Source organism: Pinus tabuliformis, chromosome 3_2 (assembly GCF_031772625.1).
Source record: "Pinus tabuliformis cultivar Carrire ecotype Pingquan chromosome 3_2, CPIR1, whole genome shotgun sequence".
NCBI classification, from domain to species: Eukaryota; Viridiplantae; Streptophyta; class Pinopsida; order Pinales; family Pinaceae; genus Pinus; species Pinus tabuliformis.
In genome coordinates this window covers 989,625,637-989,647,574 of record NC_142302.1, presented here as the reverse complement: position 1 = coordinate 989,647,574, position 21,938 = coordinate 989,625,637, and the positions used below count along the sequence as shown (strand labels likewise).

Genomic DNA, 21,938 nt, shown 5'->3' with positions numbered 1-21,938 from the left:
ATTTACTGTTTAAAAGTTGAGAACAGCAGCGTATTTATTTTCATAATTTCAAATTTCAATTTTGGTAAAAAATATTTTCAGGGTATAAATAATTGTGAGAAAAATAAATCAGATATGGTGTTTAAAGTTCAACATCAACCTTCCTCCTAATCTTACCTGGGACCTACATCACCAAGGTCCTATATTTGCTTTGCTTGGATTTTTGTTGTTGAATTGGTTTGCACTACAATATCACTACCTTTTGTACATTATGAGGCATATTACTTTGTATCTGGAGGATTGTTTTCTATTTTTGGATGATAGAAGTTGACTCAATTCTTTGTTGGCATGTGGAACATATTTGTATGTTTATATTAGAATTTAGGATATTTATTTATGCATAAATGAGTTTTGGCAGATATCGTTTGTGGGTGTTGAATGGAGTTAAGTGTTAGTAATTATTTGATTTATATGGGACAACAATGTGACATTTTGGTTATGATGGTAAACACGTCACTATTTTAATGTTTCATTGTTTAACTTCTTTCTTTTTCTTGCTCTCGTGTATGCAAGAGGTAGTCATAAGGAGGAAATAAGAGGGCTTAAGGATTTTTCCCAAGAGTAATTGTTAAAATTGGCAACTAGGGCCAAATACCACTTTAGACAGCTCCTCTGAGGAAGATAATTGTGGCATTGAATTCCTCCTTTCGAGAGGACCAAATTCGACCTAAAGACCACCAAATTTGGATAAGGGGAAAAATTTATTTATTTAAAAGAAATTCTACTAGTCATGACTTTATTAAGGTGGGAAATTTGAAAATTTGAAATTAAAATTTACCTCCAAATGTCAAGGTCAGCTTCACCTCCATAAGGACAAATTGTTATATATATAGGTGTCCCCCATTCTCATCGGACAAACATCGTTTGGGCATAAATTAAAAGGTTTCATCTTCTGTGGAAGCCGCAGCACAAGGAGGACAGGGCCGAGGTTGCTATGGGTGGTTTGGAGATCTCATTGTGGGTTTTTGATGGGTCTGAAATGCAGCTGAGGTAAACCAAGGCATATCGAAGGAGGGTTTGTAAGGCCGCAAGTCTTGTAGTAATTACAGGAGGTCTGCAGGTCTATTCTGGGCTAGTTGGAGGAGTCGTTAGGCCTTACTCCCTCAGCAAGTCAAGTTACAGGCAACCATGATGTAGAAGTATGCCAGCCACAGTGATTGGAAACTTTGTTGACAGAATAAGAATGGGCTAACCAGGTTCGAGATCTTCTGCTGTTACATCATCACTGTCTAGTATATATCCATTTTGGGTTTATCATAATCAGTTATGAAGGCCGCTCAAATTGAACTAGGACCGAACTCTATTTGGAGTCTTCCTTGTAGCTGCTCTGTCTTCTATTGATCTCTGGTTAGGGCAGAATCTGGTTGCTATTGTTTGAAGGCAGAATGGAAGACTTGCCTGGGCTGCCTCCTTGTCATAAATTGTATTTTCTCCCTCTCTTTCTCTGCTGAACATTTGAAGATAATAATAAGAAGATTTGATCAAGGGTTTTCCCCATCTTGGGGTTTTTCCCTGGCTTGAGCCAATCTCGGTGTTCTCTTGTCTTGGCTTGTCTTTTGCATATGTTATTTATGTTCTTTCTTCAATTATTGAGATAATAGTTTATGTGAAATGGAATTAATCTTGGGCACTTATGAATTATTGAAGTAATTTACCTAAGCAAAGAACATGTTTCAAAATTAACATGGTATCAGAGCTAGGTAAGGACAAGCCCAAGTAGGAGTCAAAGAGAAGCAATCACCAAGAGCAGTCTGTCGACAAGTCTCCATGATCTCTGTGGTTCCTCCTTTGCCATTGTATGGGCCTATTCATTGAGAAATCATAGTCCTGATCAACAGCATATGAAGAAGGTTGATAAGGTATCTCTTCAGCACTAAGGACTCATTGAATATCAAATGTGTGATAGTGAGAAAGGTTGGCTTTGTTCTTGTTTAAAAGAAAATCAGTCTCGGCCCTCATTAGGGCACCATAATACATCCTCATCTCTATGTTTTGAAGACTTGCAGAGGAAGAAAATACTTATGTTGGTACCTGATATTGGATCCTCTCTTATAAAAGACTAAGAGTCGTCTTATCCCTGCGGAAGAGTTAGTAAGTATTGCACATCATAATTTTAAGATCTATTCTCAACCTTGGGTTTCTTTAGAAGCTTTGACAATGACAATGAATGATTGCTATTGCCATTCTATCCATGAATTTTAATGAGCCAAATTACAGTTCCTAAAGCCTAATTGCAGCGACGATTCCGAGTCTAATTGCAGTAGTCAAATTACGATTGCAGCTCTCTCCTTTGCCATGATCCATTAAGTATTCATATATATCTGTCAAAGAAAATTAAGCCGACCTGTGCCAGTTCAAGAATGAAGCATCTATAGCTGAATGTTTTAATCTCACTCTTCAGATTGGCCTATGACATAAGGTTTCGTTGTTGTATTGTCTTTCTAACAGCAGCTTCAGGACTCTCGCAATTGTTGGTCTCATGATATCTATACAGGGCATCCCTAATAATCGTTCTTTGGCATCTCTCCAATAGCAGCTTTGTGAAATCGTTCTTGATGATAATGGCTACAAAACTCTCGCATATAATGGCATGGGCTTTGATCTTGTAATAGCAATGCTCTCAGGCACTAATGTCGCACACTTATGAATTCGTCTCCCTACATGGTGCAAGTTTGTTAGCAATGTCAAATACCAATGTACAAATCAGTGAAGCTTCAAATGATCATTAATGACATCCAATGTATTGATAAGTGAGAAGGTTGTATTGAAGGTGTGAATTGTATCAGCTTTCATCTCGGTATAGCTCATCTCGGACTAGCAAAATCAGACGATAGCTACTGTAAAGCATTGTCATATGCAGGCCCGTGGCATCTGTGAGTGTGTTAGAAATACACTTTATTTATTAATTAATTAATAAATAAAGTGAACTTCTGAAAAAGCATTGAATAATTTTAATGAAGATTTCCATAAGTAGACACCTTCATGGAAATACTTGTTTGAGCTACAGACACTAACATTTTACTAAAGGAGATTCATTTGTATAAGAATCTTGTCCTGTGCATTGGATTCACCATAAAAGGAGGTTTCCCCCTTAAAGTGGATTGTTATTCATTGACTTTTTATCATTCTCAAGGTGTGCAATATCTTATTCTTGCTATTCTTATACTATTTGTGTAGTTTGGTTTATAACATCATGGTTGATCCTCCTAGTTGGCTACATCTAATGCATGACTTACTCGATGTCCCTATCGAGTCAAGTGCCATAATTAATTATGACAAGATACGCTAAATACTATCTTTGAAATACAGGAAAGGCCCAAAAGCTCCCCACAAGATTTTACCTGAAAAATTTAACATTATATCCTAAAAATATCATCTTCTTCACCATGCTTCCTCAAATACCCTATGCTAATAACTAAATTTTGACTATCCAGTTGCCAACAACCTTTGGCATGAGGATGTTGACTCAATTCTCTCATATGCAACCGTTGGTTCTAATATCATATTAAATTATAGTTATACACAACATATATCTAGAATACTTACAAAGAGGGGAGGAGAGAGATGACACCATATTAAAATTATACATGACATATATGTAAAATACTCACAAGGACGGAAGGAGAGAAATAAAAATACTCAACGTGAGAATGAAAATGTAGACAATCACTTATTGTTAAGTTGAAATATAGCATTCCTAATTAAATTTATGACTTAATGTTGTGTATGTCATTCACTTCGTTCTCTGACACTAATGCCTATGTAAGTAATATATTTATTCTATCCAATGTACTTTAATGTATATGGCATGATACTTTCGAATTAGTAGCAAATATAGTGACTTTTGAGTTATGTCACATGGGTTATTTCATTGCATAATGTTGGTTGTTGTCATGGTTTGTCTCTATATAAGAAATGAGTTTTGTATCCTACTTCCATATTGAATAATGATGATGATGATAATGATTAACATCCAGTGTGACCAAATTGGTCTACTGGACCTTAAAAAGGTAAAGGATTACTTGAAATTCTTTAAATTTTTATTTATATGCTTTAAAAGCATTAAGAAAAGCATTCCAAGATCACCATAGTTTTGTTGAGCTAAAAGGTTAGTAAGGTTGGTTATGTCACAAATCTTTTGACATTGAGATCTAATCTCAGTATATGTAGGGCATTCTAAGATAAAATGTTTTTCATCTTCAACCCACTTAGTGTCACAAAGGTGACAGATGCTTTCATCCCAACTTCCCAAGGCGTTTTTGGAATTGATCAACGCTTAGTTTTGCTATGGAGCTCATGATAATTAGTTCTTATTTTAGCAGTGTTTATTTCCTTTTCAATTGTCAATACAGAGATGTTTTCAACCTTCACGATTAGGGTCCATCACCTCCTTGCAATATCTTAATTTTCCTTTTCCCTCTAACATTTTATCACACCACATTTTTTCCTTAAATTTTGATGTAATAATATTTTTAATATTTTATCCTTATTCTGCAAAATGATCTCTTCCTTTATGCCCAACGCTTATGCTATATACTCTCTCTCATGCCAGACAATTTCATGTTACAATGTGTCTACATATTTTTATAGATAAGCTCATCAAAATAACTACATGTGGGATTGTAGGGGTGGAGAAATTTTCTTTGGAAAATAATTATATAAGTAACTAAATTAATGTTGAATGCCATGATTCGTGTTTTATCAAGTCACTAAAAGACAAAGTAGACTTCGTGACAAAGTTCATTTCAGCGACATATCTAGGGTTAACACTAAAATTGTAAAAGCCACACCTACATATGGATAGTAAGGGGTGCAAAATTTTCCTTTGGAAAATAATTATATAACCAACTAGACTCGTGTTGAATGCCATGAGAATTCATTGTTGTCAAGTTTCCCGTTTTATCAAGTCACTAAAAGACAAAGTAGACATCGTGACAAAGTTCATTTAAGTGACACATCTGGGGCTAACACTAATATTGTAAAAGTCACACCGACATGTGGATAGTAGGGGGTGCATAATTATCCTTTGGAAAATAATTATATAAGAATCTAAACTCACATTGAATGCCATGGGAATCCAATGTTTTCAGATTCCCATTTTATCAAGTCACTAAACAATAAAGTAGACTTGTGACAAAACGCATTTAAGTGACACTTGGGGCTAACATTGTAAAATCCACAATGTTCCTCCATAACGCATTTGCAGGACTTAATTTCCTAATAAAGCAATGAAAGAAAAAAGCTTTGGGCAAATCTAGAACATGACGAGCTGACAATTGAATAAATTGCAAAGCTAGAGTCAAAGTGCGTCCATTACCCAAAAAACTATTTTTCCCTCATATTTACCACTTCACTTGGTTGGCTTGATGAATTAGCCAATTTACACCATGGCGATTCTGGTGTGCAGTTTTCTTTTTTTGAGAGAGATGGAGTTGGATTACGGCCACAGAAAAGCATTCAAGAATTCTCAGCTCCATATCATTAAGAAAATAGCTGGCACAATTCCTAAAAGTCAAAAGGATTTTTACCTCAACCTGTCACTTTATTCCTATTCAACTTCTGAATGAAGCAATCTGAAACCACCAATCACGCAGTTTAAGATTCCATTGTTATGATCTCATTTCCCTTGTCCTTACCATTGAAATATATAAAGTACAGCAGAAAAATGTATCCATCTTCCCAAAATAATGCTCCACGTTGCTGAAGCAATTGAAACTAACAAAAATCAAATCTTAAAATGTCTGACTTATTTTACAAGTTGTGACTCTAAAATAAGCAACCTTTTACTTCTCGGATTCAGAGCATGAACTCCCAGTGCAGAAGGCCAAATTACCATGCTGAAGCATCAACACGTTTCCAAGATTTCAGAATGCTGATCCCAAGGAAATGATATACATATACATACGATGGTCTGGAAGGATCCATGATATCTTCAACATAAGTTGATCCCTATTTTACTATCTTCAACACATTGTGCACACTGTTCGATAGACCAACCATGTTTCAACATTTTCAATACAATATAATCACCTATATTTTCCACTCTTCAGCAAAATCTAGTTATTCTTATTTTCCCTAAACCCAAAATGTGTACCTGAACAATTTTTCAAAAGGAGTTGGTTCTGCATGAATATCTCGAGAAACCCATGACAACAGTTTAGAGCAATCTTATAAACATTTGCACATAGAAAGAACATAGTCATTCAAGAATACAATTTGAGCTTAAGAAACAAACTTGTTTAAATTGGGTAGCATTGGGAGGTATTCTCACGCGCCACTGATGCTAGTTGTGAGAGAGGAACACTCATAAAGTGTGATTTTATGAGTGTGTGGCCTTTGCACCCAAGTTATGGGCCTTGTACCCAAAGTGATGGGGTTTTGTGCCCAAGGAAAACATTTAAATTTTTAATATTCTAATTTATTGTTGAGCTTGATGTTGGAGGTTTCTTGAAGGACAAGAGACATTCCAAAGGGGCCTTTGGTCTAGTATATATTCAAGTCCAATGGAGAGGCTTGAGGAACAACTCACGTGGACAAGAAGTTATGGATTCTTCTGCATTGAGCTCTGAAATTTATTAGGAAACTGCAGACCTGCAGCTAGGCAGCAGGGTGTTTTGGGGCATCTTTTCTATGGTGTATAAAGGCTTTGGTTTTGCTGCTTGTGGGTGAGAGGGCAAAGGAAAAGCTAGAAGAAACCTAGCCACTGGCCAAAAGGGAGAAGGTTGTGCCCTAACGAAGGACCGGCAGGCTAAAAGAGGAGGCCTACCCTAGTTTAAGGGTTGGTTGATCAAGTCGCTGTCTCAGCAAGCAGGCCGAGGGTGAATAAGAGCAGCGTAGTGCAAGCTGAGGCCTAAGGAGCAGGCCATAAGGAAAAATAAGGGCAGTCGAGTGAGAGCTGCAGTCTAAGGAGAAGGCCGCAGGCCTGTCCAGGCTGGCCGCAGCTAGGAGAGGCTGGCTGAAGGTGAGAAAAGGAGGCCCCAGCCTGTTTGAGGTTGCTGGGAGCGTTCGGCAAGGAGGCCGCAGTGACGCAGTCTTGTTTGGGGTTGCTGTAGGGTACAGCAGCAGGTCGCAACCTATATAGGGCTGGCAAGGTGGAGAAAAGGCTACAGCTGGACTGTTGAATGTACAAGGGGCATGCCAGGAGGGCTGCTAAGTGACTAGGAGCAGTCCAAGATTTCCAAGAGATTGTTTGTTGGAGCTGCTAAAGGAACATCAGTTTATACAGAGCTAAACAGTTGTAAGTCAATGTTCCACCAAGACTCTGAGATGGGAGGGCACCAGTGCAGGGAGATGCACAAGGGGAACGTGTGGGACTACCCTCAAATGGCAGGGAAATTTAGGGGGGGCAATAATGAAATACATTGATCCATATTCATCACTCTAGAATCTACATTTATTTAAAAATTAAATTCATCATTCTAGTTTCTAAATTAATTTAAAATTTAAATTCATCATTCTAGAATCTAATTAGTACGAAGCAAAATAGACTATAGCAAACACTGAAGTCTGAAGACTAGAATAGTAAATTGATATAATTCAAACTCAAAAATAGTAAAGAGTGATGAATCAAAGAATCAGTCTAAGGTCATCGTTATCTAGAGTCAAGACTTGAAAGTTAAAACTGAAAATTAAAAATGGATAATGAGCATTGAAGGAGCGTCGCATGGAGGAGAGGCAAAAGCTAACCGGTAAGTTAGATAGCATTGCATGGTAAACCAAGTAGAGGTAATCTTGGTAAGTCAAATGAGTGAGTTAGGGATTGCAAATTAGTTTAGGTTTTAATATTTGTTATGTATTTTTATTTTTTATTTTTTATTTTTATTATTTATTTATTTTAAATTTCAAGGGTTATTAGACAAAATTGAGGGGAACGTGTCCTCCCTCAAAAGGGGTAATTCTGGGCTTGGTGCTCTTGATTAAATGCTAGTTCCAGACCCTCATACTTGATAGAATCCAATGGAAACATTGCAATCCCCCCAATCCTTAATTCCTGAACACTGTTAACTCTGCTGAGTTTTGAATGGGATATGAAATTATATTTTCTCCATATGAAGTCTGATGATGTTGGAACCACTTTCAAACATCTTGAGTCATTTTCATGGATGAAATTGGAAGATAAAGGAAAATGTCACTTTAGGTTTTCCAACTCATAAATTATTGTTTTCAAGAAAAATTAAGGGGGCACGCCTAGCCCTTTCTAAGGGTGGACACCCAGAAGCACCCTTTTTGAGGAGTCGTGTCCCCCACACTGGGGAAATGTCCCCCCTTCTATCTCCCCGCGTCTCCCCAAAAGGGGGACGTGGATAAACGTTTCCCAAAATTTCCCCCCATCCCAGGTGTGTGGGGTGCATGCACCCCACCCTCGGCAACTCATCCCTGTGGAACACTGCTGTAAGTATTGTATTATATGTTGGTCTCTACAAAGGATTGTAAAAGAGTCAATATCCCTTGTACAAGAGCCCTGTGGATTTTCTTATTATTGGACTTAAAAGAAAATGAGCTTGGCAAATTAAATATTGTGCTTGATCTAATTGCTTATATGATTTCTGCTGTGCCAAAGTTTTAGAAGGTTAGGCATTTTAGTGTGTTGTGTTTTCTAGCTAAAACCTAGACCAGACCTGGGGTGCATGGAATTTTAACAAAACTTACTTGCTCATGTCCACGAAGAGAAACAAATCCTCGCAACAACTCACGTTTGTAATGGCAATCACCACTTAGATGACCTGCACGAATCTAACCCATCAATAAACAAAATCAGTACACCTCAAGTGTGAGCTGAAAACTCCAAATCATATGAAAAATAAGCTGAAGATTGTATTCAGTCCAGCTGTATGTCTAATTGATAAAATATTCAGACCATTACAAATTCAATGACATCAAATGACCCAAGAAATGGAAACGTTTATCAAACAAGATATATAGACATCTCAATCTAAGTCAAACAAAATAATGATAAGAATGCCCTTCAACTGTTTGCCAAAAAATAGTATTGAATAGTTTAGAATGTCTGTCTAATGGGGAACCGGAGAATTCTAAGAGACATACAAGGGACCAAGTTCCATCAGAATGGAAGACAACAGCACAGAGAATTTCAAGAATGAACTGAACGCTAGGTGTATTAAAACAGGATTTGGGAAGAGCAATGACATCAAACCAAAGAAGCCAAACTAGGCTCAGCAAGGATACTTGGGAGTGGGAGCGAAAACAGGGAGCAGGAGCGACACTTTCAGAAGCTCCCGGTTTGGGAGCGATTCGGGGAGCGATTTTTTATATAATATATATATTTTTATATTTTTTATATTTTGATGCATATATGTCAACAAAAGCATGTAGAATGATGAATTAGATATAAAAAGCATAAAAAACATAGATTGAACCATATAACAACAATCATGTAGAAGTTATAATCTTCATCAACCACATCCACAAGTTAGTGACATAGCAACATACAACATATTGAGTCTCATGATTCATCAATCTTAAAGTTTCAAGCTTTCAAAATTCAATATATAACATTTATCATCAATGATCACCAAAGTTGTACTTGTAAGCTAAGTGTAACCATTACAACAAATAATATCTAACATGAAATGAAACAACTTTCAACTTTCACATAGCATCATATTCATAATTCATTACCAATGAGTTATACTTGCCAACTTCAAACTTCAAACTTAAATTGTTATATATTGTTTACAAAAAATATCATAATAAATATGAAAGAGTCGACGGTTATAAAAACTACTAGAAATTAAAAAAGAAAAGTAAATCTATTATCTATTGCTAATGCTTGGGCCTTTTGCCACCATGAGAAATGTTGAATTTTTTATTCTTGTTGGAAAATCAGGATCTTTGTCATTAATATCACTCTCTAAGCATTAATATCTAGAGAAGTATCTTTGTTATTACCTTTGGATCTATATAAGGATCTTTGTCATTAATATCACCCTCTAAACATTAACATAAGATAGAAAAAACATAGCATGTCAAGTCAAGATTTTGTTTGAGTGATGGGTACATTTTTAGTAGGGGCATGATAGAGGAGTTTGACAACCAATGTCACTAACATCAAGGTACATAGAGGGATTGGTGTTCTTGATTAAATACGAGTTCCATACCCTAAGACATGACAAAATCCAATGGAAACATTGCAATCACCCCAATCCTGAAATCCTGAAAAACTGATAAGTCTGCTGGATTTTGAATGAGATCTAAAATTCTACTTTCTCCATATGAAATCCAATAAGGTTGGAACCACTCTCAAACATCCTGAGTTATTTCATGGCAATGTTAAAAATTTAAGTAAAAAGATGAACTTTAAGAATTTAACATTACCACATATCAATACTAGGGCCACAGGCTTGATCATTAGGCTGCCCCACTAAAAAATTATTTGTTTATTTGAAAAAAAAATGCATTTGAAATGTTACTGCAAAAAAAAAAATTGAAAAAAAGACTAGGGAGCTCCCATAATCGCTCCCTAAAAACCAGGGAGCTTTTTTTTAAAGGGAGCGCGCTCCCGACTAGCTCCCAAGTGGAGCGCGAATTGGGAGCAGGTTCGTGGGGAGGGGGACGCTTCCCTGCAACCCTGGGCTGGAGAGCAAGAGTATACCTTGGAAAACAAAAAAAATTGAAAACATACACCAAAATTTCACCAAACAATTTCTGAGCTTTTTCCCAGACAATCTCTCCAGTCTGAAAAACTTGCCAGCCCATATCTGATTCACAGACAGCAAGATTTTTCTGGACCAGGTCCACTCGGCCCAGTTTTGGCACTGATCTAGGTACGACTCATGAGTCTGAATCATACCCAACAAGTCCTGATAATAAATCTCAAACGTAACATGTAATAGCATCGTGTGTAAATGTGCAAAAGGAACTCATGCAAGAAAGAGCAAGATCTGTTCCTGCTAACATTTTTGTAAAAAGAGGAAAAAGAAGCTAGGAGATGGATTGATCACGGAGAAGGCAGCAAACTGAACATACTATACAGAATCACCACACCTAGAAAAACAATTTTGGAAGAATCATAGCATCCAAAAAAGTATGGATGATCTAATCTCCATAGATATTGATTAAATTCTGCAGGACAATTATATCCTGCAAGAGAGAACAAAGGCACTAAAAATCAAAGTGGAAGAACTTTCCTTTATTATAAATAAATTAAAGATGGAATAAAGGTATCATAAAATAAGAGAGAAGACGTGAATGGACTGCAGGAATTTCTAAGGTGGAGCAAGGAGAAAATGACAGATGACATAAGAGTCTTGTTTAATATGATGGTCAACCAAAGCCTTCAGGCTTTTACAGTCTTGTTCCAGTGGTGGGTTTTACATCTAAAGGTAGCAGCCCATATATCAAGTCAGATAATATATGGATTTGCCCATAAAGAAACCATTGAAAATCAAGAGCCTAAAAGAAGGGAAGCAACTTATAGATAAAAGCAAAAATGTAAATCTTAAAAAGTGGAAAGAGACCAAGCAGCTTGCTCAAAGGGAAAGGAAGAACTCAATGCTTATTTCCAAGAGAAACTCAGATTTCTGTGTGAAATACAAACACAAGAAAGAATATTACTGGTCCCTTGTAACTATAAGCACATGGTATATACTATAACAGATGTTGCATGTGAACAAAATCTGATGGGAAAAGCAAATGACGGCATGACTATTGACAGTTTCTAAGCAATGTTTCTGCAAAGGTGGAAAGTGGATATAGTTGCCAGCAATAGGAAGAGTGAGCATGCAAATTGCTATACTCTAGCGAAGTCAGAAGACATTATAATGCCAATTGATGAACAAGAAGTTGTGAATGGGACTATAACATTAGGAATACAGTACAACAAGTGTAGATTAAGAAAATAAAAAAGGCACATTAACATCTAATTCGAGAGGATGCCAAGACTGCTACTACAGATACCAGTACCACAAGCTGCAAAGAAATCTTCTTATTTGCAAATGTAGAGCTACAATGTCAGCAACATAAGTTCAACCAAAATTTAACAAATAGTATTTATTTGTGTATGACTATCAATTAAAACTTAAAAGGCATCCAGCAAGGTCCGGTTGGCACATTTCTTGTCTCTAGAATATTGATGTTTGTAGCTCGGGCAGGTACTTCTGCACAGGCCTAAGTGTATAGGCATGCAGAAGTCACCCACAGTCTTCTTATGACACTTTATCAAGTGTGAGAAAGTTGCTATTGTATCTTAGCCCAAATCTAACTTAGGGAAAGAACATAATAAATTTTGTTGGCTAATTATGATGAGGCAAGATCTAATCTCAACCAACAATCACTTTGAAGATTAGGGTTAGATATTTAGCTCAATGTAAAGTTATAAAAGCAAGGCTAAGAAAAGAAGAAAGAGACACCATACAGCAACGCAAGCATTTTGAGAGAGGGATTTTTTCAAGTGAGGAGTGTGATAATCTAGTTTGTCAGGTCTAAGGAGCTGCAGAAGTGCAGCATTGGATATCCATATCAGCCAAGGACATCGAAGACAGATCTAAGGCCTAATATAATAGATCAAACCCAGAGAATGCTGTATCTATAATTTTCTTCAGTTGGACCATTATCCCAGGAAGGAACCCCAAGTAGATTCTGAGTTTTCAAAGAAGAATTGTAGATTGGGCAAAATCTATTTGTGTCACTTGTGATTGGGATTGGTGTAATTTTGCTTTCGTTAATTGTGTTAAGAACTTAGTCATGCATTTATTTAATAGATCTACAATCTGCTAGGTTAATAAATTACCAAGTGCTAGGTTCAACAGAGATTTAACATGGTATCAGAGCAAAAACTCTAAAAATTGATCTCCGAATCACGGTGCTAGGTTTGTACAAGCATACGAGGCATAGATTTACCTTTACAAGGTCTCAAGTCGACTGTATGCAGGTTGAGAAAGCAAGTCATAAAACGATACGGCGTAGGAGCAGTTGAAGACTAAATCCATTCATACAGGGCCCCAAATCCAGGTAGTCTGTGAAGGTAAAAGGATAAAAAAATAATTAAAAAGGGGAGGTTGATGACTGAGTCGACTGCCAACCAGTTTTGGCTGACAATCAGGGGGTTTTCAGACCTGCCTGGCTAACATTGGTGATTGAGAGCCAACAATCAAACGCAAGGGTGACGGGACAAGGAGATAGGGGTAGTGAAGGAAGCCCACCAGCCGCAACCAACAATGAAAGAAAGTGTCGAGATAGAGGAGGCTCAGGGGTGGTCACATAGCAGGGACACATGCGTAATGAACCAAATGCAGCAGACTACGATGAAGTCAATCATTGTTTCCAATACGTAGTGCCAGCCAGGCCACAACCACCATTGAGATCGCAGTAGGGAAACGACAATGAAGGTGGACCAGTTAGCGTGGCCAAAGGCCTCACGCAGATAGACCTGGACATTGTCCATGAACTCTTCGAAATTATGGTGAGCTGACAACAAAGGTTTTTCGTAAATTTGTTGGACTCAACAAAGAAGAAAGGGAAATCCACGAGTGGATTCGTTAAGAGGAGAAGGATAACTGGCAACTGGAGAGAACAAAGGCAACGCAAGAAAGTTGTGCCACAGTAGGGCCGACACGCCAATCGAACAGGGCCATTAGGCGCCACAAAGGAGATTCCTATCACTGCCAAAGTGCAAGAACCGTTAGAGGTGATCGAGATTCAACATAAGTAACTGCTGACACCATCAAGAGGGCTAGCAGAACGCGATGCATAAGCAGTATGGTTGGCAATGTGGCTAGCAGAACACGATGCATAGGCACTACGGTTGGCAATGTAAGCAGTGCAACAAACACCACGTGGGGGAAATGCACAAGGAGTGATGTGGCCATGCATCAAGTCGATGAGAAAGGATTTTGAGCAACTAGTGATAGGTACATTAGAGTAATGTGTGGTCGGGACGTGGAGGGGGCATAGGTTAGTGTTATAGAAGACAACAATTGCATAAGGATGAAAAGTCACTAGATAGGGGATCTACCATGACATGCACGAGTTGCTAGTGGCCAATAGAGCTGGTAACAACCAGGAGGGCAAGTCAACAATTAAAGGGAAAGGGGGGGACCATACCAGTTAAGGGATTTGGCAGCAAATTTCGAGGGTGTTACAAAGGATCAAGATAGATCCACAAGGGAGATCCTAGCAGATCTATAACCCAACAGCAATGCTAGATTGACTTAGCTCAAGGGTTATTGTAGCAGACCAAAGGGTTTGGAGAATATCCATGGTGAAAAGGGATGTTAAGGAACAGGAGGCTTCTAAGAACAAGTGCAAGGGGAGTAGGTCTTCAAGGATACTTCCAAACTAGGTGGCAAGGAAGGCTTCCAAATCAAAGGGTGCAACCATGGCAAAGGATGCAATTCCAGAAATGAAGCCAATTCCAGAGGGGGTAGAAGTACCTGCTAAGAGGGAGTGTTGATTCTTGTAGCTCGAGAAAGTACTTTTGCACAGGCCAAAGTGTCTAGGCATGCAGAAATCGCCCACAGCCTTTGGCCATTTGGCCACTTTAAATTAAACTCTATTGAATAAGAAAAACATAAAATTGCTTAAAAAAACTGAACATAACTTCAATTTTTCAAAAATAGTTTGATGTGTCCACAGGGGCTTGGATAGATGGTGATCTAGTGTTCTGTTAAGGCACTCCTTGATGTGAAGTCACCGATTCAATTCCCTGCCCCGATTGGGGTGATATATTGGACATGATGAAGATGTCTCCCTGCCAAGCTTACAAAAAAAAATAGTTTGCCGCAATTTAAAGAACATACAAGGTTAGACTATATGGTGTAAGCAACCCATCATAAAATTGTTGCAAATAAATAAACAAAATTAGATAGAACAATAAGAAAATGTAGTGACTGTAACATTGTGAAACCATCATAAATGCCAAGTTCATTTGAAAAGACTTAGGAGACCTTGACATCAACGACCTCATGGTCCAATCTCTATCTCTTAACAAGTTCTTTACTTGTTCTTCTTTCTAGTCATGGACAAACTCAGTTAGTGGTTTGTATCATTGTACCCTTTTCATGGTTTTATACATATGTTCTGTTGTTATGCTTATGTAAGTTTCTTTCTTTTATTATTTTCGGCATTTTCTGGGAGTTGCACTTGCACTCCCCACCTTGCATTCATTCTGGTTGTAGTCTTCAATCCCATTGGCCTACTTGTGGCCATTCATCGGACATTAATATAATTATCTTATCTTATCTTATATCCCAAAACATCATTAACAAACACAGCTAGCAATCCTCGGTAGTAAATTTTGTTGCTATTGTGTTAGTCGCCAAGGCTAGAAATTATGAGTTAATTAAATTAAATTTTGGGCCACTTACAGAAGTTGCATCATTACCTCATGTATATATCATGGCATAGTTGCCATGGAAAGGTTCCATTGGGGTTGCTGAAGAGCTGGTTAGAATTTGCATAGAGAGTCAACACACATATAAATCAAAGGAGGCATCTCATTAACACTACGATGGGTGAATGTAGTATTTGAGGGCAATTTTCTGGCCTTAGTTTCTTAAAAACTAGGACTTTCAACAGCACTCCAATAAATCATAATTTAAATTCTAATAGACAGTGCAATAGTTTAATGCAATAATTAAACTTCAATAAACAGTGTTGAAGAATCTAGGGCAATGAGATGTAGAGTGATTCTTCGGGACTAGATAACAATTTGTGAAGTCTTTTTCCAATTTGTCTTTGTTAGCTTAATCTTCTTTTTCTCTTATTAATGCATGTGTGTGTACTTCATCAAACTGCTATCAAAATCACAAAACAAGAACACAAAATATTGGCTCTCTGCCAGGGCCAAAACCTCTCTTCTCTTGTGAGGAAAACCCTTCGGTTAGTTTTCTCTTATTGAAGCCTCTTTCTTGATCAATGCCAAACCCTAGACCCTTGACTAGAAGATCCTCCCAGCACAAGTCAAGACCTTCCTTTTCTCTGCACTATGTCTTCCCGACACTTTGTCCACCTTCTTCCAGCATTTTTTCCTCCTGGCACTTCGTTCTTCCTTCCACTGTTAGTCGTCCTTCTAAAAGAGACACTTATCTTTCGTACTTAGTGAGATCCTTCACCTAAGGATACTTTTTCCTTGTCTTGACCAACAGAGTTTCTTCTTTGATGTATATTTGTAGATTGTGTGACAGCACTGCAGCCCTAATTCTCGCACGTGTGAGAGGTCTTGTTGATGTTATATGGCTCATTTTTCCTTCGCTTTAGGTCCTTCCTTCTTCGCTTGGATAGGAGGCCTAGGAGGCCTAGTTTGTAGCCCAAACGATGAGAGATGAGAAAAATTTGATGGTGTTGATGTAGTGACCGCAGACAGCCCTCCTTTTCCTCGCACGTGTCACTGCAATTAACCCTAAAACGGTCCTTTAGACTTCAATTATACCTCCTCCTTCTTCGTTGCACTAAAGGCTCCTTTAAGCTTGACTTTTCAACCTTTTCTTTTACTTCACTTGCTCGCTGATTTCAGAGATGATTTGCATTGTCTTTGGAGGAGTGGACAACCTCTATATATAGAGGATTGTCCCTCCTTTAGGCCGACTTGCTGCCTTGAGGCCGACTTGACTTCCTTTGCTTCGATGGGTGCTTTTAACGATTCCATTGCTTCTTTTGATGGTGTCTTTGCTAGGAGGAGACCTATCTTTGCTTGGAGGTGACTTCTATGACTCTTATACATAATGTAACATACCCTTAAGGTCTTTAACATAATTCTTTTGACCTTTTGACTTACCTATAGCACTTTAAGATGTGCTAGACCTACTTCAATGAGCAAAAAACTCATTGACATATATTATAAAAAAATATATTTCTTTTCTTGCATAAATACATATATCAAAAGTAAATTTATGAAGACCGAACCTAGTTACATTTCCTTCAACATAGTGTGTCCTCAATAATAAATTATACAATACAGTGTCACAATTTATCCAACAAACCCAACAGATCAATTCAGGCTAGTTCCATAATTTAATTCCAACAGTTGACATAAATTTCGTATTCAACAGATGAATAATTCCAAGGCCAAACCCGAAGCGTACTAATATAATCTATAGGGTACTTAAGATGGAATCGAATGGCACAAGATAGCTTTCCACCACAATTTCTTAAGAAGGTGACGTCAAACCCAGCATACTTCAACCTACTGTAGATGTATTTTCCTGTTACAAGATGACTTCACAAGAGTTGGACCTTCGATCTGTGATCTCAAGCCCTGACTCTAACGTGTGCTCTATCGCAATTAATCTACCCAGGATTCACATTGATTCAATGATTAGGCAGCACAACTCCAGAGTTATTTTGGATTGTGGCTAAGCAGAATAGTCAATCTACAATTTAATCGGTCCAGAAAGATTACATGGGGTTGTCGGACTCCATCAAGGATTAGTTAGTGTGGCTCCAAGATTTCTGTGAACTACTCCTTAAATTGTTCATGTAATGACCCACCTACAACTATAAATAAAATACGAATATTAGCATACATACGAGACCTCCATACAATTGCTACGTATGCATGGACCCACATGTATTGCACTATATATATGCTGGTTACTACAAGGAAAGGTATAAATTAAGGTAATGAATTAATTATCGAAATGAATCGCTACCTCACCAGAATATCATGAATATATCAAATGGAGTCGTCTACCGAGGCGAAGGTATTGCCCAGACGTCCAAAAGTGGTTGGAATCCGAGCAAAAAAAATTCCAAAAAATCTTGTAGACACAGTGTTTGAATTGTGTTTATGGTGGAAATGGATTCAACACCATCAAAAACGTCTAGGACACCTAAAATTTTGAAGTTTAACAACTATAACTTGGATTTACAAAAATCCTTGCCCGAATTTCCATAACTTTCCGGGCAATTCCTTCAACTTGTTAGACTACGGCATATCAAATTAGGTTGGTAATACGTATACCACCTTATATATATACCTTAAAGAAAATGTTAATTTTAATTTACAAATTATATTTAAAATTAAAATTAATAAAATAATAATATAAATTAACTAAAATTATAAACTAAATTAATTAAATTAATTTATTAAAATAATATAAACTTTAATTAAATCAAATCCTACGTATTCAAATAAAATCCATAAAATCAAATGAGATTTGATTTTATAAAAGTTACACATAACAAAAACAATGACACGGAGATGGGAGGAAGGCAGTGGGTAGAGAAATAAAAGGAGGAAGGAAAAGGAGGCTGAGAAGAGGAAATTTCAGAGTCTTACTTACTGAGAGGAAGAGTTTCAATTGTTCTTAAGTTTTTCGGCACAGGGGACCAGATTGCGTCAATTGAGCCACACTCGGGCACTGAGTACCTAGGTTGTACCCAGTTTGGCTGAGTGGTTTCGGTATTTTGGTATCGAAATCAGAGCGGGAGAAAATTGGAATTGTCTTCAAGTTGTTTTCCAGGTATTCCTCTGTACTTAATTTTCAAATTCTATGTCTGCTTCATGATAAACTCAAGCCAAATCAAGGATGTTGATATAATTGTTAAGATAGATTTATATTAGGAAAAATAGGACCTTACAGTTCACGCAGCCACAAAGAATAATTGACTAGAAACACTGGGGTAGAATTACCCAACCCCCGTCTCATAAAGGTTTCGACTTGTCTTAGCGAACCGTATTGTATGCCTCAGAATGTTGAACGGTTGTCTTGTCTCACGAGATTTTGACTTATTCCAAGAGATTCGCTTTAGGACAAATACGCATTAACTAGGAAAATTTCATGATCTTCGTTTAGAGTCCCCTTAGTTTGCGTTATGAAGTTGGCCAGATATTTTCTCAATTATTTACCAAAATCCCGCGCAACTTCAGACAAATACCTCCATGTTTGCTATAACAAGTAGAAAGAAAACACAAAACAAGTTCCTAGGTGTTTTATGAAATTTTAACCTGCTTCAAATACAACTGACCTTATTTATCCTTCAATTAGATGATCCCTTGTTTAACAGAACAAAGAAGGAAAGATAAAAAAAAGAGTTACTAACTAGGGTGGAATCTTTCACCACTGCAACTGAGAAAAGGGGTCTTAAAGCCTTCAGAGCCTCAGGCACCAGAAAAACAAAGACAAATGATCCAATCCAATGATGATCCAAATGAATTCAACCCTCTTGAATTTATAGATTTCCTTGAGGGGATTCTCTTCTTAATTAATTGAGTAAAATTCACACCAAACCCCAACTTTGGGTTTCTTTGCCCAGTTTCCCCAAAGCTTGCCCTTTGCTGCCCAAACATTGGGTATTTTGGGGTTTTCCCCTTTATCAAGGACTATATCCTAGGGGGATTGATAGGTTGCTTTGTCTCTTAGACCATTAATTTCTTAGGAACATTACAATCCCCCCTTCCCAACATTGCTTGTCCTCAAGCAATGACAAGTTCATTGTGGCTTCCTTCAATGGACCTGTTCTTCTGGGCAAAGATTCTTCTTCTTCTCTTTGTTGTGACTTGGATAGGTAACATTTTATCTTTGCAATCATCCAATCGCCTGCATTCATGTCTTCCAAACTTGACCTAGTTGAGCAAGAGTCCAATTTTTGACGTTTCTACAAGATTTCAAGCAGTCTCCTCAAAAGCTTGGCCTTGGAACCTGCAAACTCAAATAGTGTTTCATGTTCATCCATGTCCTCTCTTGCAGGTTCACTTCCTGCAATCAGGTCACCTATGCTCCTCGTCTTCATCCTTCTTGGTTGATTTCCCTCTGAGTAACATTTACGATTTGCATAAAAGTTGTTGCTATAACACACTCTCTTGGCAACTGAATTAGTAACTTGACGAATATGGCCCTCTAGTGTACCTTCTAATGTGAATACAGACTTTGGGAAGCCCTGCTTACCTAAAGATGTAGTTTGAAATTTGAATGCCTAAAGCCTCCACGAAAATCTTAGCAGAATATACTGGTCCCTTACAAGCAAGGATAGTAGATGCTTGGGCACAAACTACGATAATTTCAAGGTTGCATTCCATATGGGGAGATTCAACAAAACTCTAGATAGTTGAAAGGAACTTTGAGGGATCAAATGAATAAATGACATGGGAAATATCTATAGAATTATTCACAATTGCACCTTCATGTATTCCACTATTAGTCGTAGCTTTATTTTCAAGTATATGTCATACTTCTTAAAACTGACAAGAACAATATAATCCTAACTCTGCTCGTTTGCCCAATTCATCCAATGCATGCATCAATGCATTGCAAAACGCCCTTGCACTAGTCCACTTTGCATTCTGTGAGAAATGAGATTGAAAAGGTACCAATTGAGATTCCCCACACCAACCAAAGGTGGCATCACCAAAAAATGCCACTAACAAAGTATCATTTCAAAAGTATATATTTGCAATTTTTGAAATATCTGTGGGATCGAAAATCTGTCTAGGCCACCTGGGATGGCTCCTCACTTTACCCCATACCAAGTCCCCGACAAAAAGTTGACACACTGATACATAATTAACAAGAGTCAAGTTTTCAAACGTAGAACCTCTATTAAAGGACCTTATATGATGGTGTTTATTTGCAGTTTGTGGTAAAGGTGATGTTCATGAGCAATCCTGGATATTTTTATCATTTCCTTCCTACATATCAGATGCTTCCACGTGTCCTTCTGGTTGCAATATGTCCCTTGTTGCCCTCAAACTGTCAAAGTTCCAGGGAAGCGGAGGTACCAATTTTTTCAACAAGGATCGGATCACTTATCAACAATCTGTGTGTCATAGTCATCCCATTCTGCAAGTTATATATTGTAAATGATCTTAGTAAAACCATGAGCCTATGTAACAACCTAGGTAAGAGGACTAATGGATACCCTAACACCTGCGGCCTCTCCAAACAAGGAATACAGCTATGGTTTCATCATATGCAGTAAACCACACGAGACCTGTTGTCTTGTGCTGTCATACTCCGTCAATGGCTGGATGCCTTTCGTGGTCACCGTTGTCTCCTGTTGCCTTTCACTACCGCTAAGGCTGTCGCAGAATGTCGAACATGGAGCTAGAGGATGTGGACTACTCCGCCAACCCTATGTTTCTATCTAGCGAAGCCCTAACCCTAGGTCGGCTTCCTTACTTGTCGGTTATCAGGAACCGTCTATTCCGCTCATCTCCGTTTCGCCCCCCGTCGTTACACTCCCCGATCCATCTACTTCTGGTCTCCCCTTTGCCGCCCTTTCCATAGACTCCCCGGAACTCGACTGTCCTCCACTCTCGCCGGCAACCCTCCATCTGCTAACTGCCTGCTCGTCATCTTCCCCTCCATTTGAGCCATCGCCATCAAGGAATTTGTCTCAATCGACTCCCTTCGTGCTTCCCTCCTCGACAGGCTTCGAATCAGCACCCGGACTCAACCCACCCGCATCCTCCACTCCTTCCACCCCTGCTGCAACACCAAACCCCTCTTCCATCCTCTCCAACTGTTTCGAAACCCCAGTCATTAAGGCCCGACACTCAGCTCAGCAATCACAATAGGAGCACCTAGGCTCTCCAAACCTCTTGCAGGATCATCTGACTGCGCCTCGTTCTGGAAAGCGGAAAATCAAGTGTGTGAAGGCCACAAGTAAGGACTTGACCCTCAAATTTGGGGAAGGGATTAACATGGGGGAAGTTGTCGACACGGTTGGTAAGGTACTTGTTGGTAGGGTTCAGGGTTGTGCCTATTCTGCCGAGAGGCTCAGACTCTGGGTCAAGGAGATTTGGGGAAATATATTCAAGGACCTCCCAAAAGTGCAAACATTGGCTCAAGGGTGGTTTGCGCTCCATTTTCAACATGAGGAATACACCAACTAGGCTCTTACTAGATATTGGCACATCGAGATGGCGTCAGTCATGCTAAAGCATTGGAGCCCACTCTTTGATCCAGAGAGGGAACAAATTGGTGCCGAACCATTATGGGTTA

The 21,938-nt window shown here is 38.3% G+C and overlaps 1 protein-coding gene across 2 annotated transcripts in view; it reads right to left on the bottom strand.

Moving 5' to 3' along the window:
- LOC149183934 (mitochondrial inner membrane protease ATP23-like) overlaps positions 1–21,938 on the bottom strand; it is a 146,170-nt gene that overhangs the window by 65,935 nt on the left and 58,297 nt on the right. For both annotated transcript variants that reach the window (XM_089417329.1, XM_089417330.1), the window contains exon 4: positions 8,689–8,772. In XM_089417329.1, coding sequence (XP_089273455.1) covers positions 8,689–8,772 — 84 coding nt within the window. The remainder of the gene's footprint in view (positions 1–8,688; positions 8,773–21,938) is intronic.